A 19,003-nucleotide genomic window follows, 5' to 3' on the forward strand; every position below is an offset into this window, starting at 1 on the left:
ATGTACCCTCTGTCTAAACATGATGAGATGTTTGACAAATTACGCCATCGACGCTAACATAGCATCGATATTCTTAGAGAAAGGTTAAGAAACCCCGCATTTACGCATTATTCATGCCATTAATTTTTTTAATTCTCCTGCTGGTTTCAGTTTGCTAATAAACTTAAAAACATTAAAGATACAAAAATTGTGTTTTATGTGCACAAAAATAAATTAATAATAACAAAGCCAATACAAGTTTTGATAGTATAAGCAATGTAGTACTTTTCATTGAAATCTAGAGAGTAATTTAGAGCCTTCCAGAGAAAAAAAACTGCTTAAAGCGAACAAAAAATAAAGGTAACGACATTTGATAAAACAAAGAAGGAAATGACTAAGAAAACATCTGTAACATAAAGATAAGCAACAACAACTGAACAGAGAAATAAAAAAAGCACTAAGTAAGCATTCACAACAGAAACTACAGCAATAAATAGGTAAAAAAGTACAAAAAAGGTGAAATAACGAAAAAGGAAAATGAGAGAAAACAAGGATTGGAAGAAATGTTTACGATAACAGAAGAAGAAATCCTATAATTGTCAAAAATAATAAACAACGAAGACGACACTTCTAAATCCAATAACAAGCGTATGTTTCTGCAAATATTTTTACAAAAAAAAAAAATAAAACTTTAATCATTTTTCGAAATTCGTTTTTTGACTAACCTTGTATATTGATAAAAAAAAATTATAGAGAGGACCATTCATTAATTATAACTTTGGAATCATAGCCATAAACAAATGAGGGTAGAATATAAGACATGTTTTACAATTTTACAACAAACTAAAAGAAAATATTAAGAAATAAAAGAAAAAAAAATAATTTTAAAATTTTGTGGTCATTTTTGGATTCAACTTTTTAAACTACATTAAATGGCTATTTCAGTTTTTTTAATTACATACAGGGAAGTCACAAAAAGGGGGTTGGTCAGTCCCCAGTGAAAGACCCTGTACCATTACAAAAAAAAATGTAAGAACAGGCAATTTCTGATTTTTTTTCAACAGTCAAGCTGAATGAAAAAAATTACATTTGACATCTGTCGAAATTGTCACAGTTGACCCATTTTTTTGCAATGGAATTATATTCTAAAAAACTAAAATTATTTTACTGTCCAGCTGAAAGAAACAAGACATTTGGAAAATTATGGAATTATTAGTCTTGTCGACGCTGCAATTGTCATAACTTGTCATAACATGTATTTTCTTCTTGACAAAATAGGTTTAGTATAACAAGACAACTAGAGTCACCACTATATTACAAATAAAGTGGAATTAAAAAAAAACAAAACTGAATGCCCAATAAATGTCAAATTTTACAGGATGTTTTATTGTAATTAGTAGAATTTCGTCATAACTATTTGATGATAATGGCACTTCAATTTGGTCATTAACCTTGGCCGTAACTGTCAAAATGACAGAGTTACGGACTGTCAAATTAGAGCGTTTCTTTTGCGCATTCTATATACATCGTATCCGTACAAGCTGCCTGTGTAGTAAGGAAAGGCAATTTCTGATATTTTTTCGAAAAAAATACAAAATTGACGAATTTTCAAAAATAATTGAATAACCAAAAAATTGGTTAAACCGATTTTTGACAAAAAAAAAACAAAATTTTGGAGCAAAATTTGTAAAAAAATCCAATAGAGTTTAAAGTTTTGTATTAATCTAATCGATTCTTCTTAACATTCTGAGTAATCTGACATAAACGTTTTTTTAAAGAAAATTTGTCGAAAAATTGATGAAAAAAATGTCAGTCTAAAATACTAAATTTCGACCTTTGATTAACTGGTATTGAAGGGACTAACAATGAAAATAAAGCACGAAAAAAAATCTATTAACAACCGAAAGTATTAGCCCTCTGTCTAAACATGATGAGACAAAAAACTCCAATTTTCAGAATTATTAGAAAAAAGTACGTTTTACTATTCGTGATCGATTCATTTCCGTACTTTCTGATATTTTAGCTGATGCTTATTCAGCTAAAGTTATTTAAAAATATGTATTAATATCTATCAGAGTATATCCCTATAACATGTAGAAAAACTTCAATTTAATTAATAAAAACTTTACACTAAAAAAAAAAGACAACAGCCAGCGACAGACCATGTATTGAACGATCTGAAAGAATATTTGTAAATCCTGCCTTAATACTGAATCATATGTTTAACCTGACAATGTCACCTGAGTCAAATTGGCAGTAAAGTGTGCTGTGCAAACCAATAACCATGACAAAACAAAAAACTGCAAATCAGTTGTTGTTTTATTGTTCATAAATTAACATCATCGAGCCAAAATGGCTCTAAGACCATCCAAAATTTCCAGTGAAGTATTACAAACCGTGAGTTTTTCCTCCCATTCTCATACACCTGAATCTGATGCACTTTTTTTCAGTGCAACAAATTGTTTTCAAGTAGTGCAGACGCTACATTAAAATCTAAGCTACCGTTATCCGCCGCAACTCAGCACAATGTCAAAAATCAACCCTATCGCTACAAAATTACCAATGTGGAAAAACCAGAAGGAATGCCCGAACTGAATTTCGAAGTGGAATCCACAACGTTGTTTGCTGAGTTACAGCCTTCGGCCAAACCAGAATTTAAGTTTGACTACACCCCACCCAAATGGGCGGAAAAATAGTTAGTTAAAATACGAACAAAGTGACATTTGCAGCATTAAATTGTAGCTTAAATTTCAGTTCCGATAACAGCCCTTTCCCATCCTCAATCAAACCAAAGAATAACGTTAACGCCACTTACAGCGACCAGCAAAAAGCCGAAGACAAGATGCTCCAGTACAAAATGGCCGGTTTCAGTCAAAATCATAGAAGTTTTTCTACAGTAAGTGGTTTTAGTCGTGTTTTCTAGTGAGTAATGCGTAAAACTTGTAGTCTGTAACGCGCAACTATGCTACAAAAGGGCCAGCGGACAATAGCGGATCAGGGAAATGCAAGAAGAAGGTTAACAAATGTTTCAAAGCGAAACACCGGGACTGTAGAGTACCAAACAAGAACTGTCCTAGATTTAAAATTTTGACGTGCGAACAGTCAAAAGGATCAAACTGCAATTTGAATTATTTGGACGTAAGTTTGGTTGTTTTCAAGTGCTTGTTCAATGCAGTATTCGTAGTTTTTTATTTTTCAAAAAAAGCTGATTTTTTGACCAATCACATGAATTCCCTTTTTGTGTCCTAAAATTGAATTTTTGCTTCACTCAATTTCACTCTACTTTGCCATATGATGGATGTTTTTGGATACTTCCACATATTTTGCCTAGACTAGATACAGTTCTGAACATTCCTAGGCACTCTTGAACATATTTAGTTACTTCTGAACATTTTTAGACACTTTTGAACAAATTTAGTCAATTATGCATATTGTTTGAAGTTGTTTAATATTTTTAGACAACTTTGAACATTGTTTAGACACTTGAAAACATATTTAGACCCTCTAGAACATTTCTAGATACTTACGAAAATTTTGAACAATTTTTTTACTCTTTTGAATATTTTTAGACAATTTTGAACATTGTCACACATTTTTGTACATTGCTAGACACTTTTTAACTTTGTTATGCACTTTTGAACATACCTAGACAATTAGGAATATTCTTTAAAAGATTTTAATATTTTGATACATTTTTGAACATTCTAAACACTTTTGAATGTTTTTAGACAGTTCTGAATATTCTTAGACACTTTTGAATATATTTAGATATTTCTGAACATTTTTAGACTCTTTTGAACTTTGTTAGACACTTCTAAACAAATCTAGACAGTTATGTTCATTCTTTAAAAGTTTTAGACATTTTTTAACATTTCTAAGCAAAACCTTCCCTGGTATAACATCGTTAAACAATTTTCCAACAAAATGGAAATCTTGTATAAACTAAAATCACTCTTTTGTTTTTTAGCCTAACTGCACCAAAAAGTTTGCTCCATACCCCTCCTACAGCGAATCCTGCGCCGAACAACTACCAGACGACCCATCCGAATGTAGCCAATGTCCTTGGAGAACTTGCGATTCTGCAGACACTATCGAACCAGGAAAACCGGTTGGAAACAAACGAAACTACAGGTGAGTCTCAGCTACAATAACCATCAGAAGCAACAAAATGACTGTACAAATTTTAGTACCTCGTGCTCGAGACACCTGGAGGCCACAGCTGGTGTAGTGGTGGGACCATTACTCCCTCCGCCAGCTGGTGAAGTCCAAGAGCATTTGTGCAAACTGTCGGGTGGTTGCGGGAAATCTAAACCCCCATGCAAACAACCACCAGGTCCATGCGAGGTGCGCAGGAAGAAGGAGGAAGAGAAGAGAAAAGAGAAGGCTATCCATATACCACCTAAGCCCAAGAAGGCCTCTCAAGATGCTAACAGAATGGTGTTAGGTAGTGAAATGGATCAAGATGTCAGGTTAGTACCTATATTGTTATAAAGAACCGTTGATTATTGGTACCAATACAGATTGTTGACTTTGGATCAACCTTTGGAGGGACAAAACTCGTGGATTGACTTGGTTGATGGAGAAACGATGTACCTGGACAAAATCAAACCCAAACATCCCAACTGTCCGAGAAACAAGAAACCGAAACGTCCCGATGATTCCAAGAGAAGTGTAAGTAGATTTTTTTACTGGTTTAGCGAGAGCAAATTTCTCAGCCGCCGGAAAGTAATAACAAATTACCCTAAATGTTTTGTACAAATCGGATTTAAATGCAGTTGGGGAATTTGCCCCTCAATGTAAACTCCTTATTTCAAATTTATTTAGTTTCAGTTAAGCAAAACTAAAAATATAAGTTAAGGCAAGTTCCCCATACGCATACAAAAAAATAATGTTTTAGTGCATGTGATTTTGTATAGTGTTTAGAAGGTAAGTTGGTTATTTTTTGTTCTATGGGTAACTTGTCTTATACTCAGAGTGAGAATATCTAATCTGAGAAAAACGCTAATTTAATTAAAATAACTTAAAAGTTAACATAATTTTAAACTTTTCTTAAACGTAAAATGTTATATTTGTTTGATACTATTATATTTTTTTTTCAGTTTTTCACTAGCTTCACAATTTTAAATTTTGACTTAAAAGTTTAAACTACTCCATTTGATTCCATTAAATCGAGCATTAACTTTAGTTTCCGTTTTTTTAAATTCAGCCTTTAAACTTGTTCTTTGTACTGTTGAATTTGAAAGGTTTCAGCTGTTAATGGTTTTACTTTTTACTAAGTAAGAATATTGTAAAGCAATTTGATTGATTTTATAAAAAAATATAAACATTTGATATGTAAACTTTGTATTTCAAAAATCTAATATTTTGCATTTTATCAGAGATTATGGTTTATGGCTGTTTTGTCTTTTCACTGCGATATTTAAATTTACGAACTAAACAAAATAAAGGTTTTATTTAACATGCTATTTTCTGGATTATAATTTCTAAACTTCCATAGTTAATAAATCAGTAGCTTTTTATGTCTACTCTTATCTCTTCAAATGCAACTACCTTGAGTGAATGAAGTTTACCAATTAAAAGGGATTCTTTAGAAGCTTGATTAGTTATGTTACTTTTATAAATTAAAATATGTAGACTCTTAATTTTAAATATTTAAAAAGTATGTGAAAGTTAATTTCAAGTTAGATATTCCCACTATACATTGTAGTTAAATTGTTAATAAGTCATCATTGCTATTTTCTAAATCGTTATTAGATCATTAGTTTGGTAAATAAGACAAAATGTCTTTAACATGTCATTTTATTAAATAAATATGGGAAAGTTTCAAACCGCATTTTGGCAATTTTTGTTCAAATCAATCTAACAGGTGACTCATAACAATTTCAACAATGTTTCATTTAAAAATCTAATTATGGTTTTTCAGACCACTAAACATAAATGCACCATACCAACTAACAGAAAAAACCGATCCGATCCAGATTTTTACTAATGAACAAAACGATAACAATATAATAGTGTAACTGTATAAATCATAAAACATTGTTATCCAATAAAACAGCAACTCAATCATCATTTTAGAACAATGTGGGAATATTTATTTTTTGTGGTATACCAAATTAGTTTTTGCGCAGTTACACTTATATTGTTATTGTTTATAGGAAGATTTGTCCATTGAATATGGAAACGTTGATTGGTGGTCCGGCCGTGGGAAAAAAAACCGTTGTGTACAAAAATAAAATTGTAAGTTGGTTAATGTTTAATTACTGTATTTAATAATGCAGAAATATTTAGGATGGTAAGAAGAAGGATTGTCCTTGTACACCCTGTCCAGACGTTACCATTCGCAGCAAACAGGTTAGTCCAACTTTTCATAATTTAGGGGAGTATGATTCACATATTTTTATTTTTTTTTTTAGGAAGTTACTAAGAAAAGTTGGAAAAAGAAAGAAAAATGTGCGGATAAAGTTAAGAACAAACCAACACCTTTCCAGATTAGAAGGAGATGATTTGAAATGTGTTAATAAAGAATAAATAATAAAACATTAAAAAAGTGTGTGAAATGTGTTTTGAATCTTTGTTATTAATATTAATTGATAATGCTGTAAAATGTTATGTTCTTTTCAGATGTTTTTGAGTGACAAAACAATGCAACTTGACAAGAAAGGAGGAAAGAAAATCAAAGGAGACGAAGGAAATCCACCACCTTGTAAAGACCCCCACAATCCCAGCTTGAACTGTCCAGAAAAACCACTTAAAAAACCCAAATACAAAAAGAGACCCATGACTTATCCCTACTACAAAAGGCCTGAAGACCCCTACAACCCTGAACAGTAAACAAATATTGTAATATTGTTATAAAAAAATAATAAACCACATTCAAATAAGTCGTAACCTTGTGAATCGCAGTAAAGAGAACGAATGAGAGAGTGAGATAGGTTAGTAAACAACCACTTGTGCCTTACATTGAAATTGACCCTCGTTTATGCGACACTGGTATCATTGACTTAATTATTCATTAGCGTCTTCGGTTGCGTGTTGCAGGAAGATGCCCCCGAAGTGCAGTTCGTGCAAAAGTTTTAGTTACTTTCGTCCCCTATTTTAGAACCGGTGAATCATGAAGTGCGTCAATATTGGCGAATTTTTGCATTAACTGAAATACGGTAAAAGCTAATATGCCCAATATTAGTAAATTCGGCAACGTTGTAAAGTGATAAGTCTACACGTACAGCATTTGCGTAAATTTCAACAGACTATTTCCTTTTTTGAAAAAGTTTGACAGTTATCATGTCACTGGATTAACCATATAGTGAAGGTGACATTTGTGAAATAATCAATTTGCATAAAGTAATTAATTAGTATAAAAAGTGTGAAAAATTCAAAGATGGAAAAATTCATATGACATATGTGTTAGTTTGCCCATTTCCTGTCACGTGACCCACTGACTAATTACGTCACATTGGATAGATAAAACTGACGTTGGTTTTCCAATATTGCATTGAGTTGCTTTTGTTTGTTCTGTACACCGCCCTCTATACTAGAAAGCCTAAAATGTCACTTTTAATGGCAGCGTTAGCGGTTTTCGTTTTAACACAAATCTATTCAGATGTAGTAAGAAATATGTTTTTTTTTTTATTATTTCGTATAGTTGATTGGAAGTTGTGAGTAAAAAACCAAAAAAGGGTTCTTCTTGATCCAGATATGTATTAGATAGAGTTTTTTATGCACAATCAAGTCCAGCCTAAACAAATTGGTTAGAACATTTGTCCTGGAAAATACAACACACTGTAACTAGTTTAAACACTGTTCAATGTAAGAAAATCTGTAAATCCTTGAAACTATAGGTAAGCAAAACTGGTAAATGGTCCTTATGTTATTACCAAGAACATTCATTCAAAATTATTTTTGTTGCTCACACAATGAAGGATGCTTAAAATGTAACTCACATACCTGTGCATGTAACAAGTACCTAATAAGTTTACTGTACTAGAAAGCACTGGTACTTACCATTGAGTACAGTTTTGGAGTAAAATCATTAAACTTCAAAGTGTTCAACCACTGTTGAGTTAGATCCGGTAAAAAACTGACACGGTTGGGCTTTTTCCTGAATTGCTGTTACAATGTGTAAACAAAAACAAAAATAACTTACGCAAATAACCTCAACTCTTGATTTTAAACCGTAAAAATGCACCTAATCCTCAAAAAACTCAATTTCCACAATACAAACTGTCACCACTATTTCCGCCATATTGGAATTTTTGACAGGCACTAGCAATGAATAAAAAAAATGTAAACATAGCAGGAAGGAGCAATAGCAAACAAAGTGGGTGACAGAAACAAGGGGGAGCGGGGGGAGTAATACGGCGGCCGTCAACTTCCGGTTGGCACTATCGGATCTAAATTTAATCTTGTCCACTGTACAACTTAATTTAAATTTGCAAAACTCAACTGTTAAAGAACCACAAACAAACAAAACAAACTAACACTATACTACAACAAATACAAACAACAAATTTTTGCGGGTTTGAAACTCCAAACTTTCAATGACTTTGCGTCAATTCAACTGCGCAATCAAAGATGGTGGACTTCCGTCCCCCTCGCTTAATGCACAAACGGGTTATAATTTGTATTATTGTTACCTCCTGATACTTGTTCTTTTACTCATTGCTTTCTAGTATAGTAGGCGGTGTTCTGTAACATTACTTTAGTCTTCAAATTTTTTATTTTTGGAGCAATACAGGATATTCTAAAAATAAGGTTATTTGTTACCCCTGTTTACATATTGGTGAAATAAAGGAAACGAAATAGTATATTTTTCTTAGTAACTAGTGCTGTAAGAGACATTTTACGCACGATATGGAAAAAGTTAGTCATAGTCAGTATAACAACTCAGTCATAAAATTCAAAATCACAAATACAACATGGAACGTTGTCAGGTTTCTATTTTGTCATATGTCAAGTCATACTAACAGTTGTTTTTTAGTCCTGTGTTCAAAAATTTTTTTTGTTACATATTAAATTTTACATTAACGTTACTCAAAATAGTTTAAAAAATATCACTTTTATTTCAGAAAAGGTACTTTCAATTTTAGAATAATAACTTTGATTTTTGAAATTGCAATTTGTATTTCAGATTAGTCACTTGTAGTATAGAAAAGAGCAGTTGGATTTTAGACATGGTCATTTGTAATTTGGAAAATTAAAGTTGAGCAAAAAAAGTTAATAAAAAAAAGTAAATAGTTTAACGAATATTTTTAATAACATTGTGGTTTAAGCAGTTCAATGAAAAATCGATTTATCTCGAAAACCGTTTATTTTATCGAAATAAAAGAAGAGTAAAATTTTTCGATAAAAATGTCAAGAGTATCCATTAATGGCGTTTGCAGCTGAAAATAATGACAGCTGTCAAAGTTTAAGCAAATTGTATCTTAGGTCCAGTTAGTTCCGGCCTTTCGAAGACGAGATACCTGGTTTTCATGCAAATAGAAGCTCTCTTTCGATAAAACATTAAACTCAATAATCATTACAATATACAAAGTGTTTCAAAAGTTACGACCAAAAACGTTAATTGGAAGGCAGTTCTTTGGGGCTCGATATTTCCCTTGGGAATTGACAAATCGTATTATTTTGACCTCCCCTGTATGCCCCCGAGAGATTGTCATATAGTTACGGGACACCCTGTATATTTTATATAAATTAGTACTCCCGATGGGCGGGTTTTTTTGCTTAAAGTGATATTAAAAAAAACAATGAACTAATAACCACATAGAAACACAAAAAAATCTGAAATTGAAATAACGCGTTCTAAAATACAAGTGACCTTTTCTGAAATACAAGTGACGAATCTGAAATACAACTTACGTCTTCTAAAAGCAAATTTACACGATAATGAAATACAAGTTATAGATTCTGAAATCCAACTTATATTTTTAAAATCCAAGTGATATTTTCTAAATTACATGTGTAAATGGTGTAGAAACGTTTTAAATATGAGTAAAGTGTTTGCGTTTTCTATACAAACATATGTCTTACAAAAACTCCTTAATCCAGTAATTAGCCCTTATCTACGCAAGAAATATACTATTACGCAACTGACGTACCCTCTAAATTCGAAAATAGGGTCTTGGCTAGGGTTGTAATGTTATATACGTGGTTTTCTTATGGATATTGAATTACTGCACTTCTTACGTTCAGCATATGTTCCTGCTTAGTCAACTGTCAGGAAATTTGGCGGTTATGATTCTAATTAATAAAAATATCCAAATTGATGCGGCAGACTAACAAATTTGATTTTTAAGTGACGCTAGGTCAGTACCACTGCATTCGCACTTTGACACGGCCTTGCGGCAATTAAATATTAAGTCTAGACAATCAATGGATGATCGGCTATGAACTTTTAACATTCCTGGATCTTGATGTCGGTTTCTAGAAAATTTCACGTGTAGCACACAAAAAAAATCTAAGTTTGATGAGTACAATACGAAGGCGTCTTCCAGACAACAATTACCGATCACCCCGTTATTTCTCAAAAGAGGCTCACTTACCCTCAATTAGTAGGGTTATTTTTTTTTCCTAGAAACTGCTTGACGCCGTCTAGACGGGGGCTAAACTTGGCCTCACCGAAAATTGTGCCCCCGTGTTGTCTGGTCGTTGTATCCAGACGAACAGAAACGGCCCTTTCTAGGTCGGAACAAGGACAAAGTACGGATTTGCATTTTATCTAATCGATCTCTATTATTTAGGTTATTGGTAGGCCCTAGAATTGCTATTTATGTGTGTTATACAAGAGTGGAAATTTCAAAGTTATTCCTCTCAACAGTGAAAAACGAGAACCATTGGAAACCAATACTATCGACAAAGATGAAGAAAAACAGCTGATACGGAAGTGACGAAGTAGGAAGGTCACATGACCACTTTATCAAAAATTCTTGCCAATTACGTTACTTTCACCTGTCATTTAAAGAGTTTTTCTATTTTTTTTTATACTAGCATGACCAAATCCACCGCCTTCTGTACAAGAAAGCCTAGAATGTCCCTTTTTATGGCGGCGTTAGCGGTTTTCGTTTTGTACACAAACCTATGCAGATGCAGTAGAAAATATGTTTTTTTTATTTTTTCTTGTAGTTGATTAGAAGTTGTGAGTGAAAAATCAAAGAACGCTTCATTCCTGATCCAGATATGTATAGATATGGCTTTTTATACCCAATAAAGTCCAGCCAAAGCAAGTTTGGTTAGAACCCTTTGTCCTGGAAAGTACAACAAAACTGATCAATCAAAGAAAATTTGGAAATCCTTGAAGCTAGGTAAGCAAAACTGGTAAATAGGGGTTATATTATTACCAAGACCTTTCTTTTAAAATGTAAATGTGCCAATGGAACTTCTAAAAGCTGTCCTGTTTCTTCAGAGTAAACCTTTGTTGCTCTCAAAATGCAGGCGGCCTCAAAATGTAACTCACATAAGTCACATACCAATGTATGTAAGAGGCAATAAGTTTACTGAATGAGAAAGCATATTGTACTTACCACTGAGTATTGTGTTGGAGTAAAATCATTCCAGTTCAAAGCTTTCAACCACGGTTGGGTTCGAGCAGGGTCTTTTGGAAAGTACTTTTGGGCCTTTCACCAAATTGCTTTTACAATGGGCCTATCCCACATATCATAAATTTTTGTTTTAATGACTGGAATCGAAAGAATAGGATCAAAAAACTAATTTTTCATATTCTTGAGGAAAAAATTATGGTCGTAAATGTTCCTACATTAGTTTGAATTTGTCCATTAAATTTAAAAGATCTGTTTTGGCGCGCATGTGACGTACGTAATTCTGGGCGATTTTATTGGCTGTTGCACGCCATCTGTTTCACTTCTTGTCGCTGATTGGTTGATAGTGTAGTACGTCACCGGCGGCGGGCGTTTTAAACATGAGATTAATGTAGTTTTTATCATCATTTTTTTTCTATTTAGACTTAATATTTTTGAAAACAAAAAAATACGGGTATAATATTTTCAATCCGTCTTTGTAGTTATGAAATAAAAAAAAATTGTGGGACAGGCCCATTTGGCAAACAACAAGTGGACGGCATATTGTAGAGGGAATAGAATTTAAACCTTAAAAATTAATTTAATCATCGAAAAACTCACAAATTTCTACAATACAAACAAATGCAAACTGTCAACCACTATTTCGGCCATATTGGAATTTTTGGCATGCACCTTCTTGGCTTTCTTGTACAGAGGGCGGTGTTGATCATTCCAAGTTCAGGTCAACTTAAAAAAAGTCACGTGATTCAGTGCTTAAAACTATGTAAAGAACGGTTATGTGACCTCTCAAATACGATTTTGCCATTTAAAACAGTCACATGACCTTTAGGATTCCGTTTTGACGTTAAAAAAACTAGACTGTAGTCACTAACCACACAGAAAGCCTAGAAGATGCTTGTCAAAAATTCCAATATGGCGGGAATAGTGGTGACAGTTTGTATTGTGGAAATTGAGTTTTTTGAGGATTAGATGAATTTTTACGGTTTAAAATCAAGACTTGAGCTTATTTGCGTAAGTTATTTTTGTTTGCTGCCGTTCATAAAGTTTTCAATCCACATTGTAACAGCAATTCAGGAAAAAGCCCAACCGTGTCAGTTTTTTACTTTATAAAAAACCGGATCTAACTCAACAGTGGTTGAACACTTTGAAGTGGGATGATTTTACTCCAACACTATACTCAATGGTAGGTACAAGTGCTTTCTAGTACAGTAAACTTATTAAGTACTTGTTACATGCACAGGTATGTGAATTTCATTTTAAAGCAACCCTCATTGTGAGATCAACAAAAATAATTTTGAATGAATGTTCTTGGAAATAATATAAGAACCATTTACCAATTTTGCTTACCTAGTTTCAAGGATTTACAGATTTTCTTACATTAACACAGTGTTTAAACTAGTTTGCTGTGTGTTGTGCTTTCCAGGACAAATGTTCTAACCAGTTTGTTTAGGCTGAACTCGATTGTGTTTAAAAAGCTCTATCTATACATATCTGGATCAGGAATGAACCTTTCTTTGATTTTTCACTCATAACTAACAATCAACTACAGGAAATAATAAAAAAAATCATATTTCTTACCGCATCGCCATTAAAAGTGACATTTTAGGCTTTCTAGTATAGAGGGCGGTGCACTAACCCTTTAAAAAAATGTATGATTGAAAGTCGTCACGTGACGTCGTGTGATCCCGTTTTGGCATTAAAAAAAGTCAGGTAGCCATTTGTAATGTAAATTGAGTCACGTGTGTTTAAAAATATCAGTTTAAACTAGTCGCGTGATCTTCAGGATTTGTTGGATGTTAAAAAAAAGAGTCACGAGACCATTAAAATTAAATTTGATGATTGAAAATCATCAAGTGACCATTTGCACCTTAAAAATAGTCGCGGAATTCAATATAAAACAGTGTACGATCATACGGCCTTTAGGATTCTGTTGTGACGTTAAAAAAGAGTCACGTTACCATTAAAAATGAATTTGATGATTGAAAATCGTCTTGTGACCATTTCCACTGTAAAAAGAGTTACGTGACTTTAAAAATGTCAGTTATGAATAATATTTTAACATTTTAAACTGTCACGTGACATTATAAATTCCATCTTTAAGACGTGACGTTTATAATTAAATTTGATGATAAAAAATAGTCACATGACTATTTGCACCTTAAAGAAGTCACAGTTTATTTCAGATCAACCGTATGTTCGACTTATTACTAAAAGTCTCTGACAGGAAGTAAAAAATGTCATAATTTAGTAAAAAAACTAAACTAAAACTTGAACATATGACCTGCAAATTAAAATAAACCCATTGGTAGGTCATTTTAATTTATTATTGTAATTTTTAGGATTAGCAGGGCAAAAATCAGATTTTGGGTCTACAGCGTTGCCACTGTGCGTGCAATTCATAGTTTTCTTGCTATCTCTGATTGCCAGAAACTATTAACTCAATTAAGTACTTTTTGAAATTAGATCACTGAGTAATTTATCAAATAAGAAGGCACATCAACGTCTGCCTTTACTTTACTTCGTAAAAAGTAAAAATACTTTCAATATTAATGTAGATTTAGAAAAGAGGAAGATTTAGAGAGAGTAGCAAATAATGGACAACTTTGTATTTAAGGTAAAATGTAATAATGTATTTTCATACAAATTACATCTGGTCATTCTTACTGTTATTAATATCTTTAGGAAATTAGGGATTAAAAAAAGACAGTTTTTACTTAAAAGTATATTATGAAAAAAATCTCATTATACAGTGGAATAAAATGTACAATATAAGCGGAAAAAAATTAAAGACCGGCGGCAGGCAAAATTCAAAATCCGTACAAGACAGAAAAAGATAGAGAAACAGAGCTAATATAGGAACTAAATATTAGTTACTAACCTTTCGAAGTTTGCCCTTTGCAACCCCCGTATTATGTTACAAAAAAATGGCAATTATAGTAATAATAATTATAATACGCTAACTGTAGAGATCTATTTTTTACTATTTTTACAATTGGAATAAAGGACGATTGGAGTAAATCCTCTGTATGTGTATGATTTGAATTCAACTTAACCATTTCGTCCTTTAACAAACGTAATAGAAAAAAAACAATAATTTTACAGTCTTAGAAACTAAAATTTATAGTATAATTATATTACAATGATAGTTTCGTCAATACTAATTTTTATTACGAATTTTGATTCTTTATCACATTTCCCGCCCCCGTTTCTAAAAATAATATATCTAAGGCATGATATCACAAATTTTTGTCAAATCTTTACTTTTTTATCAATAATAATAATTATTATATTAATTATACGCTACGTTTTTGTACGATTTTCCTATTAAATAAGATACCCAAAATACGTTTTTTTTTCGTGTTAAATTGTATGAATATATTATGCAATAATTCGTTATGGGTTCAAGATTAATACAAAAATATGCAATTTTTTTTCGTAGTCCATGTATATAAAAAAAAGTTTATTAAAACCGCGCGAGTCCTTCTATCCTTTGAAAATCCACACCATTTTAATATACAGAACGTTCAGATGATAGTAGTTACGTTATAATAGCAAATGCGGCAACGTTGCTTTGTTTACTTGTCAAATGTCAACAGGTGGTTTAGAGTCATTAAAATTGACGAAAAGTTTTATACGGTGGGATCCAGTTCCTCTGGGCTCTTATTACCATCTCCTAAACGGTAAAAGTAACCGAATTTAGCGCCCTCTATCGGTCAAACGGTGAAAGCTACACACCAAATATATTTATTTAGAACCCCATAGTTAAGGGCATTTTCAAATAACCAAGTTACTAAAAGGTCAAAAAGATCTTTTTTTGACAAAGACGTAGGTGAACCGGCTTTCTTAGCTTTTACAATAAGACAAGACGTTTTAGGTGAAAATGCTACTAATTTTGAGAAAGGAATTTGGTCACAAAGCCAAATTGCAAAGTAGTACCACTTTTCAAAACAGTTTTCATTAAACTAAGCAAAGTTTAGCAATAGTGCCTCTAGATACAAAGTTTTAGAAAACATCAATAGTGACCCATAGTAATTGAACCACCCTGTATATTTTCAATGTTTAAAACTGATATCTACAATGTGTCAAACACTGAGCATTATAAGGTAAGTTGTAATTTAAGCATGTTCAACAACATTTTGTCATTATTGAAAACTTGGCAACTCCGCTTTTTAGCAACTACGTAACCACTTTGACCATCTGAACGGTGTGTAGTTGATATACTCGAGATAAAAGTTAATATAAAAGCAACTTACGATTGATTTACTCTTACTTTCTACATATATCACATTTTTACAAAATCTTTCAAAAAAAGATCAATATTATAAATTAAGTAAAATGGTAGTAGGTATAGTAGTTTTCTTTTTAAATACTTTCTTTTTACGCGTTTGGAACAAACCGCATCGGGTGTAAATTACGTAATCTAGTACGCGCAATACTTTATTAACATTTCACAGTCACCATGTAGATTTTCGAGTTTGGCGTCCACGTGACAATTGAATAAAAGTCTTTACCTAAAACACGTGACAAGCACACACCGTCTATTATGCACACCCGCACCGATCTACCACCATGCCCGGCAAACTGCTCAGCACCACGTTGGAGTCGTCGTCGAAGTAGAGCATGGAGATGGGGGAGAGTTTGCGCGGTGCACAACACGGCGCCGCCATGTTTGGTTGCGCCATTTTGACTAAATGCGTGTGAGGGTGTTTTTGCAAAGTGACGTAAGGACATTCGCCCGCGCATATGTGGGCGTCGTACCTTTTGGGCGCCACGATAAAGTCCATCTTCAGTTCTTCAAAATCAACAATCAAGCTGTAACGGCAACACAACGGCTGATTAGCGTCTTCTTCACAGTTTAAACTGGAATTACGTCTTTTACGACGTTTCGATTCTGTCACTGATGTTTCGACAAATGGCGCCTGCAATAAGAATGAATTTAGTCAAATTTGTGATTAAGCGTATAAGAACAAATCAATTAGCAATCGAAAAATCGGATTTTGGGTGTGATGTGGAAAATGACGTTTAAGTAATGCTTTTTCGATCAGTAATCGGTTTATTTTAGTGCAATCATAAGAAAATTGCCATTTCATACAAAAATATTATTAATGCTTAATTTTTCTGATGTAAGCCTACTTACAGGTGGAAGGGTCAGCTTGACCCAATTATGTCTGTTATCATTATCAAGCGGGTGCCAGCTGATTACGACAGTTTCTTTCACTTTTGCTTAAATAATCCATGTCAATATCAGTTAATTAATAAGAAAAAAATTTTTGTGTTTACAAAACATAATTGCCGATAAACGGTTCTTATCGGTGTCCTTTATAAATTTAAATAGCTCTTGCATCGCGATGATAATGTATTAATAAACCCGCTTAATGTAAACCAGGCACTGATCCGATTGTGGTGCAGACGGAAAAAATTCTCACACGTGACGTCACACGATTGTCATAAATGTCACATTTCTAATTTTGTTTTTAATCTTTGCAAGGTGTTTGGTAATCGTTCACTGTTTCGCTATAATTAGCGTATTGATAACCTTTTGATAATTATCGTCACTGATGTTCACATAATTCTGATAGTCTAATCGTGAATACAATTGTAAAGACTTTAAGTTTTTTTTTAACAAGTAAATGTTTAAAATTATATGCGGCAAATCAAAGTAAATTACAATAACGTCACAGCGGAAATACTGCATTGTTAAGGTTGTCACAAAAATTTGACAACCCACTAAAAGCTGATGAGGATCGTTTATCTAAAATATTCTAATGATTAACTTATTCTAATAATGATTCTTTTTTAAATAGATACACCCTATATAATACCACATGGTTGAGTCCTGGAACAAAATAAAAAATTGCCAAAATTGCACTTTTTGCAAAAATGAAATTTTTTCAATTTTTGAATGATAGTAACTTTCTCATTTGAACTCCTATAGATTTCACTAAAACGCCATTAGAAAGGATAAAAAATACTACAAAATGGGTCAAAACTGGCCTCTCTAGCTCTTTATGTTACCAAGATATTGAATTTCAAAAAGTAGTAAAAAAAGACCTCTAATACCCCCCCCATTCATTAATTTTTTTTGAAAAATGGAAAAATTTTAAAGTGCTTTTTTTGTACTTATTTTACCTAATTTAAGGTCCTTTGGTATAAACATGTCCTTTGCTGTACAGGGTGCTGCATTTTCGATGGTTTTACGGGGTACAGAGAAAACGATACTAGATAGAAAAAAAGTAGCATACGTATTCTGATCTCTTTTTCTGAGCTGAGATGACTGGCGAAGAGTTGGCTGCGCAAACTTCTTTTGTTTCAAAGATACGGGGGGCTTTTGAAAATTGGTCATTTTGGAACCTCCTCTGTATTTCATTTGCTATTAAAGTTATCAAAAAAGAAAAAACGGTTTCCGGTAGAAGTTTTGACGTAGAATCCAATGGCGTAGTCAGTTTTTTCCTATTACGTTTAGTTTCTGACATATGACAGTAAGTTATATTTTTTTAAATGAAACACCCTATATATTTTTAGTTCATTTAATTCTGTTGATTTTTACTTTTTCAACGGTGTATTAAAACATATAAGTTTGTAAACGTTAATCTTGGTAATTAGAAAAAAAGCGTTTCCTTAACAAAAAAGTGCTAAATAATATGTATAAAAATACCCACAGTCGAAACAAAATTTGGCTATGTTCATATTAACATGTTACATGTCGTTTATAAACAGTTTTTTCAACTTCCACCTTAAAAATAGTAGAAAATAGAAATAGCCACTTTTCTTATTAAAGTGACGGTAGAACTGTTTGTAACTTAGATTTTTAATAAGATTTATTTAAAATATTTAATTTTCTGATGTGTTAGTTTATATGATTTTCGATTTTGTTTGATATTTTAGATATTAGCCTTTTTTTAGCTTAGCAAAGGTCTTTTTTTAAAATAACAGGATTAACCTCTACAAACATATGTTGTAATACACCGTTGAAAAGGTAAAAATCAACAGAATTAAATGACGTAAAAATATATAGGATGTTCCATTTAAAAAAATGTAACTTACTGTCATATATCAGAAACTAAACGGAATAGAAAAAAACTGACTACGCCATTGGATTCTACATGAAAACTTCTACCGGGAACCGTTCTTCCTTTTTTGATAACTTTAAGAGCAACTGAAATACTGAAGAGGTTCAAAAATTACCAATTTTCGAAAACCCCCCGTATCTTTGAAACAAAAGAAGTTTGCGACGCCCACTTTTCTCCAGTCATCTCAGCTCAGAAAAAGAGATCAGAACACGTATGCTACTTTTTTTCTATCTATTACCATTTTCTCTGTACCCCGTAAAACCATCGAAAATGCAGCACCCTGTACATTGGAACCGTCCTGGAGCAAAATAAAAAATTGCCAAAATTGCACTTTTTGTAAAAATAGCATATTTTTTGAGACACGTTGCTTTGACCCTAAATTACTCCCGTACTTGACAAGCTACGTCAAAATGTCATAGA

At 32.5% G+C, this 19,003-nt stretch overlaps 2 protein-coding genes across 6 annotated transcripts in view; one reads left to right on the top strand and one right to left on the bottom strand.

Annotated features, from left to right (window-relative positions):
• The first annotated feature begins 2,216 nt into the window (after positions 1-2,216).
• LOC145727206 (uncharacterized) lies at positions 2,217-6,863 on the top strand. 5 transcript variants are annotated; one of them, XM_081976703.1, is made up of 11 exons: positions 2,217-2,376; positions 2,430-2,674; positions 2,734-2,875; positions 2,926-3,117; positions 3,947-4,110; positions 4,167-4,448; positions 4,500-4,650; positions 6,138-6,203; positions 6,271-6,333; positions 6,396-6,466; positions 6,618-6,863. In XM_081976703.1, exons 1-11 carry the CDS (start codon positions 2,332-2,334, stop codon positions 6,811-6,813), a joined length of 1,617 nt encoding a protein of 538 aa, XP_081832829.1. In that variant the 5' UTR covers positions 2,217-2,331; the 3' UTR covers positions 6,814-6,863. The 5 variants fall into 5 exon arrangements, 4 of the variants coding, with proteins under 4 accessions (XP_081832829.1, XP_081832826.1, XP_081832827.1 ...); XR_014177805.1 differs by lacking the exon at positions 6,618-6,863 and having other exon boundaries at positions 2,218-2,376; positions 2,722-2,875; positions 6,138-6,219; positions 6,396-6,530; XM_081976700.1 differs by lacking the exons at positions 6,138-6,203; positions 6,271-6,333; positions 6,396-6,466 and having other exon boundaries at positions 2,218-2,376; positions 2,722-2,875; positions 6,604-6,863.
• Positions 6,864-14,220: 7,357 nt separating this feature from the next.
• Positions 14,221-19,003, bottom strand: part of myo (growth/differentiation factor myoglianin) — a 28,507-nt gene continuing 23,724 nt past the window's right edge. The window contains exon 3 of the mRNA XM_081975391.1: positions 14,221-16,432. Coding sequence (XP_081831517.1) covers positions 16,055-16,432 — 378 coding nt within the window. The 3' untranslated portion in view covers positions 14,221-16,054. The remainder of the gene's footprint in view (positions 16,433-19,003) is intronic.

The sequence above is a fragment of the Ips typographus genome, linkage group LG3 (assembly GCF_016097725.1).
Source record: "Ips typographus isolate SLU linkage group LG3, UJ_Ityp_2.0, whole genome shotgun sequence".
Taxonomy (NCBI): Eukaryota; Metazoa; Arthropoda; class Insecta; order Coleoptera; family Curculionidae; genus Ips; species Ips typographus.